Source organism: Phytophthora cinnamomi (assembly GCF_018691715.1).
Source record: "Phytophthora cinnamomi strain GKB4 chromosome Unknown Contig22, whole genome shotgun sequence".
Lineage (NCBI taxonomy): Eukaryota > Oomycota > Peronosporomycetes > Peronosporales > Peronosporaceae > Phytophthora > Phytophthora cinnamomi.
The window spans coordinates 741,681-758,466 of NW_027150955.1; the positions used below are offsets into that span (position 1 = coordinate 741,681).

The following is a 16,786-nucleotide window of genomic DNA, read 5'->3' on the forward strand; positions in this document are numbered from 1 at the left end:
GCGGGCGCAGTGGATCGACGGGCAGGAGAGGCGACGTGAGCAGAGGAAGACGAGGGTCTACTACTGCAACAGAGATAGTCGCGACCGTTACGTGATCGTGTACGCCTCTTCAAGATCGGATAATCGTACCCCTCATGTACCCCATTCGTACCCCCAATTTCGTACCCCAGCGTACCCTAATCGTGAGATTTTTGTGGCTCAGTTTCGACTTCATCTGCGGCCGCCATGACGTCTCTGCTGCTGCGCCCCACGCAGCTGATCCTGCACTCGCAGCGTTCGATGCGCTCCCCACTGCTCCGCAAGGTCTCGATCTACTTCTCACCGCGTTTTCCCGGCTTGAATCCGCCTAAAACGGATGAAATGCAGCGCAGAACGCGAACGTTACTAAAATATTATTAAATTATGATATTTTATTGGTTTTTACTGCCAGACGGCGGCGTTCAGCTCCAGCGCTGGCGCTGGTGGCGCCCCCGAGGGCCTCACGTCGCTGCAGAAGGCGTCGTTGGGCCTGGCCGCCATGTTCGGCGGCGGCTACGCCATCGGCTACTTCTTCGGGCCCTTCCCGTCGCTGGAGGAGCTCACGGGCGTCAAGGCCGTCGCCGGAGGCTCCGAGTACAAGGGAGAGGTGAGTTGAGCTCTAAAGAATTTATTTTTCTAAGTTGGTTGAGCTGAAAAAACATTTTTTAAAACATTTTTTAAATGTTTTTTTTGCAGTTGATCGTGACGGACAAGGTGTTCTTTGACATCGGCATCAACGACGACTACGTGGGCAAGATCGTCGTGGGGCTGTACGGAGAGGTGCAGCCGCGCACGGTGGAGAACTTCCGGGCGCTGTGCACGGGCGAGAAGGGCGCGTCGCGCGCTGGCCCGCCATTGTGGTACAAGGGCTCGAGCTTCCACCGCATCATCCCCGGCTTCATGTATGGTGGCATTGTGCGACGTTGACGTTATGCCGAGGAAGTGCAGCTGACGACTGTGGTGGTGGTGGCTGGAACAGGATCCAGGGCGGAGACTTCACGCAGCACAATGGACGCGGCGGCGAGTCGATCTACGGACGTCGCTTCGACGACGAGGACCTCAGTGTCCCCCACGCGGGACCCGGCACACTGAGCATGGCAAACGCTGGTGCCAACACGAACGGCAGCCAGTTCTTCATTTGCACGGGCGACACGCCGTGGCTGGACGGCAAGCACGTGGTGTTTGGACGCGTGCTGGAGGGCATGGACGTCGTGGACATCATCTCGAGCTGCGGAAGACGCTCGGGCAAGCCTAAGGCTGAGGTCAAGATCATCAACTGCGGCGTGCTGGATGCAGACTCGGCTAGCCAGGGAGGTGCTGCGGAAAATAACGAGCCGAAGCGCCTGACGCGCGAGGAGATGCAAGACCGCCTTGAATCGCTGCGGGAGGTGGAGGGCAACTTCATGGCGCAGAAGGACCAGATCGACCCCACCATGTACGAGCAATTGATGGCTGAGATTAAGCACGAGAAGCTGCGCATTAAGAAGGAGCTGAAGAAGCCGCAGCCGCAGGAATGAGCGTCGCGAGAAACCGAAGCAATACTCGCTTAAGCCACGTGGAGAACAGTGTGACGGAGCTTCAAACAATCAATTTCGCTGGGTGGCGACTGTGCTGATGTCCATAATAAAAAGGAGCTGATCGCTTTCATTGGGAAATTCTCGAGACAATCTTTGATTCTACACTTTCGGTTCGTGGAAAATCACGCTGCGTCGATACGATGGTCACGGCAAACATGTTGCACTCCATGGCAATCTCCTGGATTCGGGTGACGAACGTCCGCATTTGTGCAGTCGTCCAGCCCCACGTGCCGTCGCCTTCGCCATAGTTGATCATGAGGTCGCTCATATACGAGCCCTCGATTGGATGATACTCTGAGAGCGGTCGTCTTCACCTGCAACATGTACGAGATAACTGAACGTGGATAACGAACCGTGCATGTCATCAAGGCGAGTCATCGTGAAAGCGTCATGTTGATTCGCCTTCGAGAAGAAGATACCCTCGTCAGTCAAAACAGCGATGAAATGACACCGTGTCTAGGTAGTTTTATGGATCAAGGCGTTAGACTCCATCGTTTGGCGGATACCGACCCACGAAGCAGCTACTTTCTGTGTCCAACGGCTTACGTTTCTCGTGAGCCGTAAGTTGACTTGGGTAGTGATGCCAAATGGCGCAGATCGCAGCGTACGAAATCGTCAACTCGACTTACCAGTTGGATGAGGATGCGACGCGCGAGTGCACCAAGCTGCACGTTCACCCCATGATTTACGGCATCGACGCAGTTCACGGCAATTCACTTCTGACGACACCGTGTACTTCGGCCAGCAAACCGACGGCGTGTCCTCGTTCAACCCGGACCTGGTCTACCAACAAGGTGTCATCACTGCGCGTGACACCTTGGCGGCTGGGATATCTTGGATCTTCGGCCCCATCCTCGACATCTCGCACAACAAGCGGTGGCTGCGGACGTACGAGACTTTCGGTGAAGACCCGCATCTCGCCGCTCCGCGGCATGCAGAGCAACAACCGAACTGCCGCCTGCATGAAGCACTGGAGTGCGTACTCGTGGAACCCGACTGGCCATGACATGGACGAGATAGTTATGGCGGATTTCGACTTGCTCAGCACTTTCGTGCCTTCATTCAAGGCGGCTGTGGACGCGGGGGTCCTGACTGGTATGGAGAATTACATATCAGTTAATGGTGTAGCTGTGGTGACAACACGAAGCTGCTCAAAACGCTATTGCGCAACGAGGCCAAATCGAGTACGCGAATGCACTTGCGGCGACTAGCACGAAACTCATTCTCGTTCTGTTCGAAGGTCGTCCACGATTGCTTCAGGATCTGCGTTTGCGGTGATTGACGGCCTGCTGCCGTGTGAACTCGGTGGCCAGACCACGGTGGAAATCGTGTACGGAAAGGTGAATCCGAATGGCCGCCTACCGATCCCTTACCCCAAAGCCACGGACAACGTGATGATCCCGTACCGCCACCGCGTGACGACTGAGTTTGAATCTGGTGGCTATTGCGAGATGCGATGGGACTTCGGCACAAGGCTCAGGTACACCGAATTCACGCAATCGAACCTGACACGGAGCACGGCAAACGTGGCATCGAGTTCGCAGTCGTTGGACGTTTCAGTGACGGTGGCAAACTCGGGCATGGAAAAGAGACGGTGATGTCGTCCCCCACACAACCGTACCGGTGCCGGAAGTGAAGCAGCTGAAGAAGTTCTCGAAGATCAGCCTGGAGTGGGCGAGGCACAGACGGTGGCCTTCACCCTGACGTCAGCCGATTGAAGGTGTGTCTTACCCTTAGATCGCCGATCCGAGATCGGGCAGGGCCTGGAAACTCCAGTGGAGCTGGTGGCGGATGATGCGGATTGCGATCAATCCGGAAACGGGCTGCGATCTGTACAACAAGACAACCCGCTGGGCGCTGCCTTGACCCTAGCGACAGCTGGTGATTATGTTCCCGTTTGGATAATTAGTGACTGAATAAACAAGAAAACTGGATATCGTCCTTTGGACTCCAAATTGGAGGGCTTGGACAGAGAGTACAGGCAGGATACTCACCCACGTTCCATCTAAAGTATTCATAGTTATATTATAATATTAATAGTTTGTGCCATTTACGCCGGTGACACCCATGGACACTTGCTTACCCTTTACTTCTCCGCTTTTATCAAACCATTGACCGCCTGGATTGTTGAGTGATATGCAGCAGTGTCACTTTGCTCGCACAAAAGAGCCTTGCTTTCAAGATGTTTTGCTGTACGTAAAGCAGCAGTTCCGTACAAGCATTCTAGCGTAGGACCTTGAGTCCAGCCGGCATCACGAACAGCATGATAAAGCGCCACAGACGGAATTCGTGTGCACTTTGTTTCGCTGCAATTCGCTGACACAGGTGTGTCAAGCTCTACTGAAATAGCTTGAATTGCTCTCAACCACGACAGAATCGGGGTTGACACCCAAGTACTGTACGTACAGTGTCCTCAAGACGTACAGTAGCTCCGGACGATCGCGCCATCAAAGATGGTACACTGTACCATCTTTACCGTACAGCGGACTCGACGGCGAAGTCGGTGTTACAGCCAGCGTCACTGATGTAAACGCATGGAGTTTTGAGCGCGAGGGTGCGTCGATGCCTTAAGCCGCTGTGTTGGTGCAAGCGCTGGATGTGTCGGTGCCTTTTGATCTCGTTGGCCCAACGAGCTTTATAGTGGACGAAGTCAACAGGTGGATAACAATATAATTGTCGGCGACCCTGTCAGGTCCCCCACCCGACATCACAATCTGCGTTCGGTCCCCGTGCCAAGAGAAAAATGACGCCAGATGCACCAAATCTGCGTTCGTTCTTTCCGCATGGTGCCGCTCAAGAAAGCGTGTGCGCCAATCTCACTTTCGGATCAATGGAGAATCGCGGCAAGGATAGGGAGGTCATAACTTACACCGAGAAGTAACCACTGTACCGACGGAAACGCCGCTTATGTATAATACATGTACTTCTTAGGGTCCGAAGTACACGATAGCTGAGCGCTACCACTTCACATTTTGCCGTCCGACACCCACAGCACTCGCTACCCGTCCGCAAAATGGTTAACTCGATCACGCAAACCCTCGCCGTGGCCTCGGCCCTATCCAGCATGGCGATGCTCGCCCCCGTCGCCGACGCTCACCAGATCGTTTTGCTGCCGGAGCCCCAATGGACGACCAACGACAAGGAGACCAAGTACAACCCGCTCGCATTCCTCGAAAACCAGGGCTTTGCCACGCAGGAGGACTTCGCCTCGTACCGTGACAAGAACGGCTACAAGTCGCTGCGTGACTTCATGGACAAGGCCAAGTACACGGTGACCAGTGGCGCTGACTTCTCCTGCGGCTTCACCGATCCCAAGGGAACTCCGCAGCCCATTCCGGCGGGCAACGCCATGCGTTCCACGGGCTACACCCACGACGGACCGTGCGAGGTGTGGCTCGACGACACGAAGGTGCTCGAGGGCGAAAACTGCCACGACAAGTTCCCTGGCAAGGACTACACGGTGGACTACTCGTCGTGCAAGGGCACGTGTACGCTTCGCTGGTACTGGCTGGGCATTCGTTTCCTGAAGAACCAGTACTCGTGGCAGGTATACAAGGAGTGCATTCCGTTGAAGGGATCTGGAGACACGAAGAGTGGGTCTGAAACGAAGAAATCGACGCCTGCGCCTGAATCGCAAACCACTTCATCGTCGTCTGGGTCGCCGGCAGCCCAAACATCGCCTGCTACCGACGCGCCGGCAACGCAAACGTCCACCACTACCGACGCGCCGGCAGCGCCAACACCCACTACTACTAACGCGCCTACGACCGGGGATTATGGATCGCCTACCACTTGGGGATGGCAGCGCAACCTGCGTAAGTAGGAATGGCTGCATTGGTGCAAAGAAGACGTTAAGCTTTTCTATTCTACCTACAACCCTGCACTACGTAGAAACGAAGAATACCTGTCCGGTGTAGTCGTGTGAGAACCGCCAAAATACATTTCTGGTTTTGTTTGTCTAGTAATGTTCTTCTTACTGCTGGCGGGTTGAAACACTACGGTGGACTTAAAAACCCACCTTGTCTGTCGTGTATACTAGTATATCCCACCGAGTGGGCGTTCAAAAGTGTAAGAAAACAAACATCTCCAGCGACAACTTGTCGCCGACAAGGAGTTCCGGTACCAATGTTGTATGACCGGACATCTCATGAATACTCAGTACAGATAGAATAATGCAGTGACATCGAGCAAGTATTTCAATGCTAAAGAGGGTCGAAGCCCCGGTGAGCATCCCTACCAGCACCAGAGGCGCGAACACATAGTATGTATTTAATATATATATATAATAAACCATTGGCTTGTTACTTTGTATATGGAATATATCCAAACTCTCGACATCAAGAATCCTCTTTATCTTCTGTGTTCAACAGGGGAGGTGATGCCTCTTGAAAACATACCTCCTCAGCTGTTTTTGATACAGTACCCCCTCGGGTGTCTCGAAAAGCTCTATACATGCACATGTGCGGCTTTCAACGCTTGAGGTCTACCCTTCACAGACTATTATGATGCGCTCAGTTCCGCCGTCTGTTTTCCTTCGGACTGCATGCCATGCAGTGTACGGATCAATTGGAGCCCTGAGGAACAACGATTGCATGATGATTCAGAGAGCAAGGCAACTTTGGCGATTTGCCTTCCAGTAATTTTCACGTCATCCAAGTTCTGTACCGCCAAAATGACCACACGATTTGCACTGAACCGCTGTTTTGCGATACTTACGTAGACAGTGCGACCCCCCCCGTTTTCGCGGAGGGTGGACCATAAAAGAAACGAGAGGGTAATAAACTATGCCATGGACATTAAAATGATTTGCTATTTGATACTGTATTTCACTTAATCCGGGCCTCATAAATGAAGCCTGTGCGGCACCAGCAGTTGCAAATAGTTTCATCGGAGATCTTTTTAAAGCCCTCAGAGCAACACTTCATTGCGGAGAAGAGATCCAAAGTCATGTTGGCGCTAAGACAAAGTCGTGTTTCTGAGTTAGTGCCAGCGTAGTGTACCAGGAGGGGCGACGCAACGTTTGTACGACACACAGAAATGTTCAATGAGAGCAGGGGTATGAAAAGGTCTATGCACCCGAGTTTACTCGGAGAACGTGTCCCTCCCTTGATGCGGGGGAAACCTTTGAAAACGGAGATGTGCACGCCACTTGCGCAATCCAGTCCTATCCCAAAAGCTATCATCCGAGTGCCTCCGAATGTGCGGAGTATTATTTCTAACGGTTTATTAGAGGTCAGCAGCCGCGAAAACGGGGGGTTGCGCTGTACAGTACACTAGACTCAACGTAAAATTTATTGAAAGTGTACAGTGTGCACATCGGCACACCAACTCCGAAAAGCGTACCTGCCAATCCCATTTCTAGCATCAATGAAAAAACAAGGCGAAAGCTAGGCGACCACACCGAAAAATTCTGTCGATACAGCTTTGCTTCAACAAGCAACTTGCTTGAACCATTCTCGTTTCACCGTCCACTTTGTCTCCAATGGTTTCTTCGCTCGCATCGACCTTCGCTGTGACCTGGACCTAGCGATGCTCTCCCCCGTCGCCAACGTTCACCAGATCGTTTTGCTGCCGAAACCTCAGCGGACGACCAACGGCAACGAGACCAAGTAGAACCCGCTCGCATTCCTAGAAACCGAAGGATTTACGACCCAGGAAGACTCCACGGCTTGGCGCAAAGAGAACGACTACAAGTCTCTGCGTTACGTCATGGACAACGCCAAGCATGACGTGACCAGTGCGCTGACTTCTCCTGCGGCTTTACCGACCCCAAGGGCACTCCGCAGCCCATTCCGGCGGGCAACGCCATGCGTTCCACGGGTTACACCCACGAGTCGTGGGTGTGGCTCGACGACACGAAGGTGCTCGAGGGCGACAACTGCCACGAGAAGTTCCCAGGAAAGGACTACACGGTGGACTACTCGTCTTTCAAGTGCACGTACCCGCATCGCTGAGGAGGAACACAATTGATTACATGTAAGCTTAACTAGAATCAAGCGATGAGATGTGATGACTACCCTAAGGTTCTTTCTCAGGCCTCTCTAATTGTGGGGTCCGGATGCATCCACCGAGCGCAGTTAAAAGGAAGGGGTTAACGCTGGGCTCGTCAGAATTTTGGGCGCCTCACATAACAACCGGTGGCAATGGCGATCTCGTTGCAGTGTACATTTGGATTGAGTTGGGTGCTTATTAGTATTATTGCAATCGTCTGTCTACACGTTCACCGACATGAGCGGGGAATACTCGTGCCGCCGGTTGTGGCGCGCCATGATGCGCACACCAGCCACCACGACCACGATGATTCCCACGACCACGCCCACAAAGCTCCAGAAGATGACCATCACCGGGGAGGATGGATCCGTGTCGCGGTGCAGCCGCTGCTGCTGCTCCAGGCTTGGGGTCGAGGCCACCTGGTTCGTGCTCAGGAGGTGCGCAGCTCCACCGAAGTCGCACGTGGCGCCCGAGTGGCGGTGCGCGTGCCAGAACTCGTTGAACGCCCAGTCGGCGCGCTCCTCGAGCGTCAGGAACTTGGTGTCGATCTCCGAGCAGTCCACGTGCTCGCCGTTGCAGGCGTAGTCCAGGCCGCGTTCGAGGTCGTTCGGGTGCACGCCGCGCTTGGCCGCGCACAGGAACTCGCCGCGGTCCTCCTTCTCGCAGGCCGAGAAGACCTCGCTGTCGTGGTAGTCGGACACGTTCTTGGGGAAGGCACCCTGGCGCACCAGCTCGAGGAAGTTCCAGCGCGAGCCCAGCTCCGTCTTGAAGTTCCAGAAGTACCAACCGTGGCCCAGCGCGAACGCGTTGAGCTTCTTGAGGTTCAGGTTGCGCGCGAATTCGACGTCGTCCTCCTGCTCGAACGCGGTGTCGCTCGTCACGGGGCACTTGCCGAATGCAGGACCCGACTGGCCGGTGCCGTACGGGCCCTGAATGGGCTTGGTGATGTCGAGCGGCGTGCCGGGGAAACCCTCGCCGAGGTAGGTGCTGTGTACGGGGCAGTCCACCATGCGGCACTGCGTGTTGGGGAAGCCCGGCAGGTTGTCGTTGAAGCCGTTGAGCCACATAGCGCAGTTGTCGGTGCCCAGAGACCACTCGCCCACGATCACGGGCATGACTGAGTTCTCCATGTCGGCGATGGTGTACTTCTGCTGGCAGGCGTTGGAGAAGTAGTCCGACCGCGTGCCGGGCGCCATCCACGCCTGGTAGATGTGCGTGTCCAGGGCGATGTCCGGGCACCCGACCATGAACTGAGACCAGTACTGCACGCCGAAGCGGAACGAGTCGTGGATCACGAACTTCCAGTGCGGGGCGCGCGCCTTCACGCGCTTGTACGAACGCCAGTAGTATTCCTTGAGCAGGTCCATGGGGGTGAGTTCCCACGGCTCGTTGGCAGGCTCCAGTCCGACGATCGCCGGGTGCGAAGCGTATCGCTCGACAATGGCGACGACGGTGTCGAGCGAATGGACCATGTGGTCATAGTTGATGGACGTGTACGTGGCCGTCTTGGCGTCGAAGTTGCCGACCCACTCAGCGGATCGAACGGGCCAGTGCTCGAACATCGTAGCGCCTACAGGCTGCGTGCTCATAGTGGACGTCCACTTGACGGTCGAGCTCTTGCCACTGTTGTCAAAGCCGTTCTGCGAGCCTTTAAGGCCGTGGATGTCAAGCAACAGGTCGATGTTGTACTTCTGCGCCAGGTCGGCGACGCGGTCGAGCTCCTCGACTGCACCATCGGTGCAGCCGACGTAGGGCTCGTAAGGCTTGAACATCCAGTCGCCGACGGGGACTCGGAGCGAGTTGACACCCGCCTCCGCCATTTCCTTGATGTCCGCTTCGGTGACCCAATTGGCGTAGTGGATCCGGAGCTGTCGGTTGGCCTCCTCCTTGCCCAGCGCAGTGCAGAAGGAGTGCATATCCATGGCAGTCTTCTCCGGGGCCTTGTCTCCATAGCGTTCCTGGGTCCCCAGGAACTGGTAGAAGAGCGAAGGGGTGATCCAAGGCTCCAGCACGAGCCAGCCGCCGAGGTTGGCACCGCGCACTTGTTTGTCGAACGGGGTGGCGTGCAGGTCGCTGGAGCACGTCTGGTTCTCGTCATTAGGTCGGAAGTCCGCGAAGAAGCCCGTGTCGGCGGCGTAGGCCGGGTCTTCCTCGTTCTCCCAGAACCACTTGGTGTCCTTCTCCACTTGGGTGTTTTCGACGGTCTCAGCCGCCGCGAGGGTCAAGCCCGTGGCCAACACGGCAGCTTGGATCAAGGCATTGCGCAGCACCATCGCAGTGAAGTCGTCGAGTGGTGTGGCTTCGAGGCGAGGTGGTCTTCAAGGTGCAAATTTGAAAGTGATCCGAGTTGAGAGCAGAGCAGAGCGAGCTCGTGCAGTGCCATGAAACCTCAAGTCTCCTTCGACTTCGACCTTGAGACGATCATGCAGAGGCAGACAGCACCATGTACCTCCTCTTGTTGGTTTCAACGCCCCGAGGGTGATGCCGTCCGGCTGCTTCCCGGAGGAGCAGCCGGCTGAGCGACTATCTAAGCGAAGCGAAACTTATCCTCTCGATGGGAGAGCAATTTTGAGGCTCTCGCTTGCTTGCTCGGTCGCTCGGCGAGCCTGTCCCGACAAGAGGACGTCCCTCGCTCAGCTCACCAAGTAAGAGGACTGCCAGCTGGCAGGCGGCATCCTCCGCGCTGGCAAACAGCGGCGGGCCGACGTGCGAGGTACAACGTTGAAGTGAGTACGGGGCGTTGCAACCGCCGACGGCGTTGCGGCCGGAAGCCCCAGCGGGTGCGAAGCTTTTACTGCGGCGTCAAGAGCATAAGTACATGTATTGCGGCGGTGGATGGCACCGATCGATCGAATCTCGGTCGGAGCTTGCATACTGCCAGCACGCTCCTTGTCCGGCGTGAGCTCGTCGTCCGTCGTGGAGGTGCAGGGCGGGTGATGAGGAGCGCGTCGCTGGCCTGGCCGACCGACCGGCCGGCAGGCGGTATCAGCTTCAGCCTCCGCGCCGATTTGCCGTGTTTGCCAGCCTCTGCGAGTCGCAGCACGGCGTGGGACCGCGTAAATTTGCCGACGGGTTGGCGCGCCGCGCGCAATTGCGGGGCAAACGGCCGAGCATAGCGCTGGTAACGGACGCTCGGCCACGTGACAGCGACAGCGACAGTGACAGCGAAAGCGAAAGCGATAACGGACTGCAACGGCTGCTTGGTTGTTGGTTGACGCTCGGATGTTCCGGCCTCGGAGATGGGAGCGCGATGGGGAATTCACCAGACGACACGGGGTCGTCGTCTACATGAATGTGCGCCGCGGCCTCTGGAAGGTGCAGAGGTCTGCGAGGGGGCTACGTCTTTGCAGGGCGCTGTGGAGGTACCGCGGAAAGCAGCAGCTCAGAGAGCTGGCCGCCGTGCAGTCTGCACTGCAGACCGACGTGCAGGAGGACCAGCTCTGGGCCTCTGGCTGGCGGGAGAAATATTCACATCCCTTCACCCTGTCTATGGAGAAGTATCCGTCTCGACAAGTACTTCAACGTGAGCCTCACCTCGTCAGCTCTTTCAATCCACGCAGCTGGCAACCCGGCGAACATCAGCGCAATGCTCTTCAGCCACTTCACTAGGAACTCTGGGTGTTATCCGGCTATCGTAGCTCTCGCGTTCATAGTTTATCGTCCAGGGTCGTCAAGAACTCTAGGTCTAGCAACAACTAAACGTAGATAGGCAAGGAGAGCCGACAAATAGGTTTCAAGGCGGTTGATCTGCAGTCTGGGATCAGACCGGAAGAGAACCCCACTTGCTCGTCACGATGAAAGCATGAGGCGGGCGACGCGAATGAATCCATTGAGCCTAGAAGGTTAACGCTGGATGTACAAGCAGTAAAGCATTAGGTGCGAGAAGAGGTGAGCAATCGAAAGAGCAATACCGCGGTGGATAAACTCGACCTTGAAGGCCTCGCCTACATTGAAGTGAACATTCCCAGATGGCTACTTTTACGCAACCAAAGATAAGCTCAACGAGATGTGAATATTTCCCCCGGCCCAGAGCTAGTCCTGGTCCTCCTGCACGTCGGTCTGCAGTGCAGACTGCACGGCGGCCAGCTCTCTGAGCTGCTGCTTTCCGCGGTACCTCCACAGCGCCCTGCAAAGACGTAGCCGCCCTCGCAGACCTCTGCACCTTCCAGAGGCCGCGGCGCACATTCATGTAGACGACGACCCCGTGTCGTCTGGTGAATTCCCCATCGCGCTCCCATCTCCGAGGCCGGAACATCCGAGCGTCAACCAACAACCAAACAGCCGTTGCAGTCCGTTATCGCTTTCGCTGTCACTGTCGCTGTCGCTGTCACGTGGCCGAGCGTCCGTTACCAGCGCTATGCTCGGCCGTTTGCCCCGCAATTGCGCGCGGCGCGCCAACCCGTCGGCAAATTTACGCGGTCCCACGCCGTGCTGCGACTCGCAGAGGCTGGCAAACACGGCAAATCGGCGCGGAGGCTGAAGCTGATACCGCCTGCCGGCCGGTCGGTCGGCCAGGCCAGCGACGCGCTCCTCATCACCCGCCCTGCACCTCCACGACGGACGACGAGCTCACGCCGGACAAGGAGCGTGCTGGCAGTATGCAAGCTCCGACCGAGATTCGATCGATCGGTGCCATCCACCGCCGCAATACATGTACTTATGCTCTTGGCGCCGCAGTAAAAGCTTCACACCCGCTGGGGCTTTCGGCCGCAACGCCGTCGGCGGTTGCAACGCCCCGTACTCACTTCAACGTTGTACCTCGCACGTCGGCCCGCCGCTGTTTGCCAGCGCGGAGGATGCCGCCTGCCAGCTGGCGGCCCTCTTACTTGGTGAGCTGAGCGAGGGACGTCCTCTTGTCAGGACAGGCTCGCGAGCAAACAGGCGAAGCGGTTGGCGGTATTTGAAGTTTTATGCCATGGATCTGCTGGAGAACAGTCGCAACGATGAGCTTAGCTGGAAATGGTGGCGCTATTATCCAGATATCTGCTTGGGTTGAGTACGAGCAAATTGACTTCAGATTCTTAAGCGCGAAGGTGTTTGTCCAGTTCCTTATGCACCAGCGTTAGAATCGATCTTGACATAGTTTGCGAAAGAGTATAGTTCGATCAAGGGAAGCTCATGCACCGTTTTGCGGTTTCTACTCTTGGAGACTACAATGCGCACAACTCGGTAACTAAAGTATTGTAGTTTTTGGCAAGTTTTCTTTTATGATTTGGCTGTAAGTATCAGCGCAGTCAACAAACTCTGCGCAACAAGTCCCCTTTCGTGTTAGTTACTAATTTGATCGTGACCTTATCCAAAGGCATTGATCCTCAAAAGCCCGTTGTCGTGTATCTTCGAAAAGTACGAGAGTCTAACAAGAACCGCCCAAGGTTTCCCAGGGAAGCTTTCCTCCGTCGTAGGAGATGCACCAGCAGAACCAGTACACGATACTACTAGCATAATTCTACCCCCATTTACAATTTTAGAGCCCACTACACTATAGTTCAAGACTGAAGCTTACGTCGGTGAATAAATTCTAGAAATTGCAATGCTCAAGCAGTTCACGACAGCTCCTTTGAACTGAGCAAACAAAATCACCCTAATTTCAAGGTGTTCACTTATCGCGCTCGACAACTTCGTCACATGCTTGAAATAGGTTTGTCGACGGCTGAAACCCCTCGCGGCCACTGCTTCAGCAGCACTTTACTATACAGGCCCACGCTTGCGAGTCTACCGGAGGACAAAGTACCTGCCAACACTTCTGAGCGGATGCGTTTGGGCTCTCCATCCAGCACATGGTCCTGAACAAAGTGTACGCAGCTACCACAGACGATGAGGAAGGCGTGACTCTGGCATCTATCGACGACGGCACTCAATCTAGCTCCCGACCCCCGTTACTCAAGAAATTAGCAATAAAATCTGCTGCTCGAAAACCTCAAGAACCATCCCACCATCAATTGTGGCGTAGTGTGCTGAAGGAGTACAACAAACTCTCGTGGAATACCCGACAGACGATCAACGTGGCTATCAGCTTGTTTGCCGTGCTGTACATTTTCATATCAGTACCTTTCCCGATCGGGTTTCTATACAACCCTTTTGACGCAACTGAGGAGGAAAGACGTCAGTGGACGTGGGAATTGGCTGTGTTCACGCCTATGGACGTGGCGACCGACTTGGTTGGCATTATTGAGTTCGTAAATTTCTACCGTTTGTGGAAGAACGCACTGACGCACAAGGAAGAAGAAACGAATTTTGACAAGGACGTGAAGCTCATGCGCGGTGTTTCGAAGCGATTGAGGAATTCAAACGTTTTGCTGCGTGCTAGGACATCAATGGGGCTTCGGCAAGGGAAAGCCAAGTGGACACTTGCAAATATTGGACGTTCGACGACTCTGTACGATAGCTCAGCTGACGATTTGATGCTAGAAAAACAGTCTCGCGCAGCACGAAAATGGGAGCTCGTTCTGGAAGTTATTGCGCTCATACCTTTCGAGGTGATTCCGTTTGGACTAGGAGTGTACGATGCGCTCCATGTAGCGCGCCTCAATAAGCTGTGCCGATACTACAAAGTGCGCCGATGTTTTGCGAGACTGAGCAAGATCTACTCTGATCGACCGTGGGTACAACATCTCTCCTCCACGGGTATTAGAAGCCTCGTCCGCACAATCGGGTACTGTGCTGGCGCGTGTCATTGGGTCGCATGCGGATATATGCTTATCGCCCATGCTCAGTGTGGAGTCTCTCTTCATGAGTGTGATCCTGAGATTGAAACGAGCTGGGTAGTACGCGATCGACTTCATGGAGCTACAGTTTCTCGAAAATACGGCCGTACACTCTACTGGGCGTCAAGGACCATGGTGCTGCTTGGATACGACGATGTCACTCCCGTATCAAATGGAGAAACGATTTACGGCATTTTTGTTCAACTCATTGGCGCACTCTTCAGCTCGTCAATGCTCGCGACGTTCTTATTTATTTTTCGCTTTCGCAATGCTCGATATGCAGCATACTCGGCTCACGTTGACAACGCTCGCGAGTACATGCACTCAAATAACATTCCTCGCGTTATTCGGCAAAAAGTGAAGGCATATTTTACCTACACATGGGATACCCACCATGGTCTTGACAGTGAGGAAGCTTTGCACCTCATGCCGAAACATCTCCAGTCTAAAGTCGTGGCCACATTGAAGGCCAGTCGCATCCGACAAGTGAATTTCTTGGCGAAGGAAAGTGTGGAATTCATCAACTTGCTAGCTCTCGCACTTGAGAGGCGAATATACTCGCCCACTGACCGTATAATTGAGCCGAGAACCAACGCACACACGTTCTTCGTCATTCGTGGCAACGTGATGATAACCGCTGGTAACGGGACGAACCCGAGAGAGTGCTTGACGGGGGATTACTTTGCCGAAATCTGCCTGCTTTTCCCAGAGCAATATGTAGAGAAGGCCGTCGCAAGGACTTTTTGCGAGCTCTATGTTTTAGCAAAAGCCAAGTTCGACGACGTGGTGAGTCACTTTTATCGTGGCAATGAATCGGCAGTGCGGAATCATATGGCAGAATCTCTAGACAGGTATGTTACTCAACAACGCAAAACGCAAAAGGTTCTGGGCAACGATGGCCGCGACCGAAGTAGCCTTCATACGCCCTATCGACGTATGAGTGATCTTTACGTCCCGGGGATCGGTCCGAGGGATATCAACTGGAATTTCCCAGACTCTACTTTTCGAATGATTTGGGATACACTGCGTTTGGTAGGAGTAATTTACGTTGCGTTTGAAGTTCCTTACTATGCCGTATTTGTTTCAATGGCGGATGGGGAAAACATGTTTGTCGAAACTTCTTTCGTTACTCTTCGATACATTTGCACGATTCTGACCGAAACATTTTTCGGAGTTGATATCATACTTCAAGCCCGGTATTTGACTTATCTGGATCCGGTTGCCATGTTGAACGTCGAAAACCCATCGCTCATTTTCGCCGCTTATCGTAGTAATGGTTTCTACCTGGACTTGCTTGCGTGGTTGCCTGTTGGCCTGGTGCTAGAATCCATGCCGAGAGTATTCGATTATGCTTGGCTTTTACGATTGCTTCGCCTCTCTCGGCTGCGCTTGTTCCCGTACTTGCTACGCGAACTGGCCGACGTATACAGCCTAAGTTCCAAGATCCACCTATTTGTTTCACTGCTGCTGAGTGTCACGCTGCTACTGCACGTTGTCGGGTGCGTGTGGTTCGAGACAGCCTGGATTCCACGACAAACCCAGGCTTTCAACGAAAAAAGTATGGCTACAATGCATGAACTCACGCGGCCCGAGTGTCTTCGCCAGGCCACACTATTTGGCAACTGTTCTTGGGTCAAGTTCGACTGTTATGCTAACGTCGGGGAAGTTTTCCCCGTTGAAGACAGTGCATCCGCCTATGAAGGCACCTTTGCCTACGTGCGTGCGGTGTATTGGTCGGTGGTCACTCTGACGGCTGTCGGATACGGAGATATTGTGGCTTTTTCCACAGCAGAAAGCTACTTCGCGGCTGTGTGGATTTTTATCGGTGGTATCATCAACTTTGGAGTGGTTGGTGCTATGTCAAGTACCATTGCGAACGCAATGGCAGCTCGCCACCACCACATCGAGCTACTCAACACAGTGAACAGTATCATGGGACGCTTGTCCATTTCAGAGAAGCTAAGTGCCGAGATCCGTCGGTTCTACATTCACCACTTCACCGGCCGCAAAGTCGCGTACGAGTCCCAACTTTTATCTCACCTTCCAGACCAATTATGCTACCAGATCTCGTCGCTTCTCCACGCCGAGGCAGTAAAAAGTGTGAGGCTCTTTGACTCCGCAAGCAAAAAGTTTCTTGAACAAATCACGGGTAAGTTCCGTCATCGCACGTACGAGAACGGCGAAACCATTTTTCTCGAAGGTGACGTCTGCCGTGAATTTATCGTGCTGCTGCGTGGGAGCAAGGTAAACGTGTTCTTCCGCACGCGTAAAGTACCTGCGCGTGCCCTTCAGGAAGGGGACTGCTACGGAATTTATGAATTTCTTCTTAGACGTGCTCATTCAGCGACGCTTACAGCCGCATCGACCGTCCACGCGTCAGTAATGACTCGTGTAGAATTTGATGTTATCCAAAGGAAATTCGACGAAGACGTGCGGAATTTGAAGTTGGAGGCCCAGATTTTATGTGATGAACAGCAAAATGGTCTTCGGCGTGTC

At 54.4% G+C, this 16,786-nt stretch overlaps 3 protein-coding genes across 3 annotated transcripts; 2 read left to right on the plus strand and 1 right to left on the minus strand.

The window, feature by feature from the left end:
• Window positions 1–225: 225 nt before the first annotated feature.
• IUM83_12137 (Peptidyl-prolyl cis-trans isomerase B precursor) lies at window positions 226–1,535 on the plus strand (the record flags this gene model as incomplete). The annotated part of the gene is made up of 4 exons (XM_067936741.1): window positions 226–303; window positions 431–625; window positions 715–920; window positions 998–1,535. The coding sequence occupies 4 exons, from the start codon at window positions 226–228 to the stop codon at window positions 1,533–1,535; spliced, it is 1,017 nt and encodes a 338-aa protein (XP_067795026.1).
• Window positions 1,536–2,182: 647 nt separating this feature from the next.
• On the plus strand, window positions 2,183–3,193 carry IUM83_12138 (glycosyl hydrolase; the record flags this gene model as incomplete). The annotated part of the gene is made up of 2 exons (XM_067936742.1): window positions 2,183–2,690; window positions 2,856–3,193. The coding sequence occupies 2 exons, from the start codon at window positions 2,183–2,185 to the stop codon at window positions 3,191–3,193; spliced, it is 846 nt and encodes a 281-aa protein (XP_067794975.1).
• Window positions 3,194–7,807: 4,614 nt separating this feature from the next.
• On the minus strand, window positions 7,808–9,859 carry IUM83_12139 (putative exo-1,3-beta-glucanase; the record flags this gene model as incomplete). The annotated part of the gene is made up of 1 exon (XM_067936743.1): window positions 7,808–9,859. One exon carries the CDS (start codon window positions 9,857–9,859, stop codon window positions 7,808–7,810), a length of 2,052 nt encoding a protein of 683 aa, XP_067794974.1.
• Window positions 9,860–16,786: the final 6,927 nt, after the last annotated feature.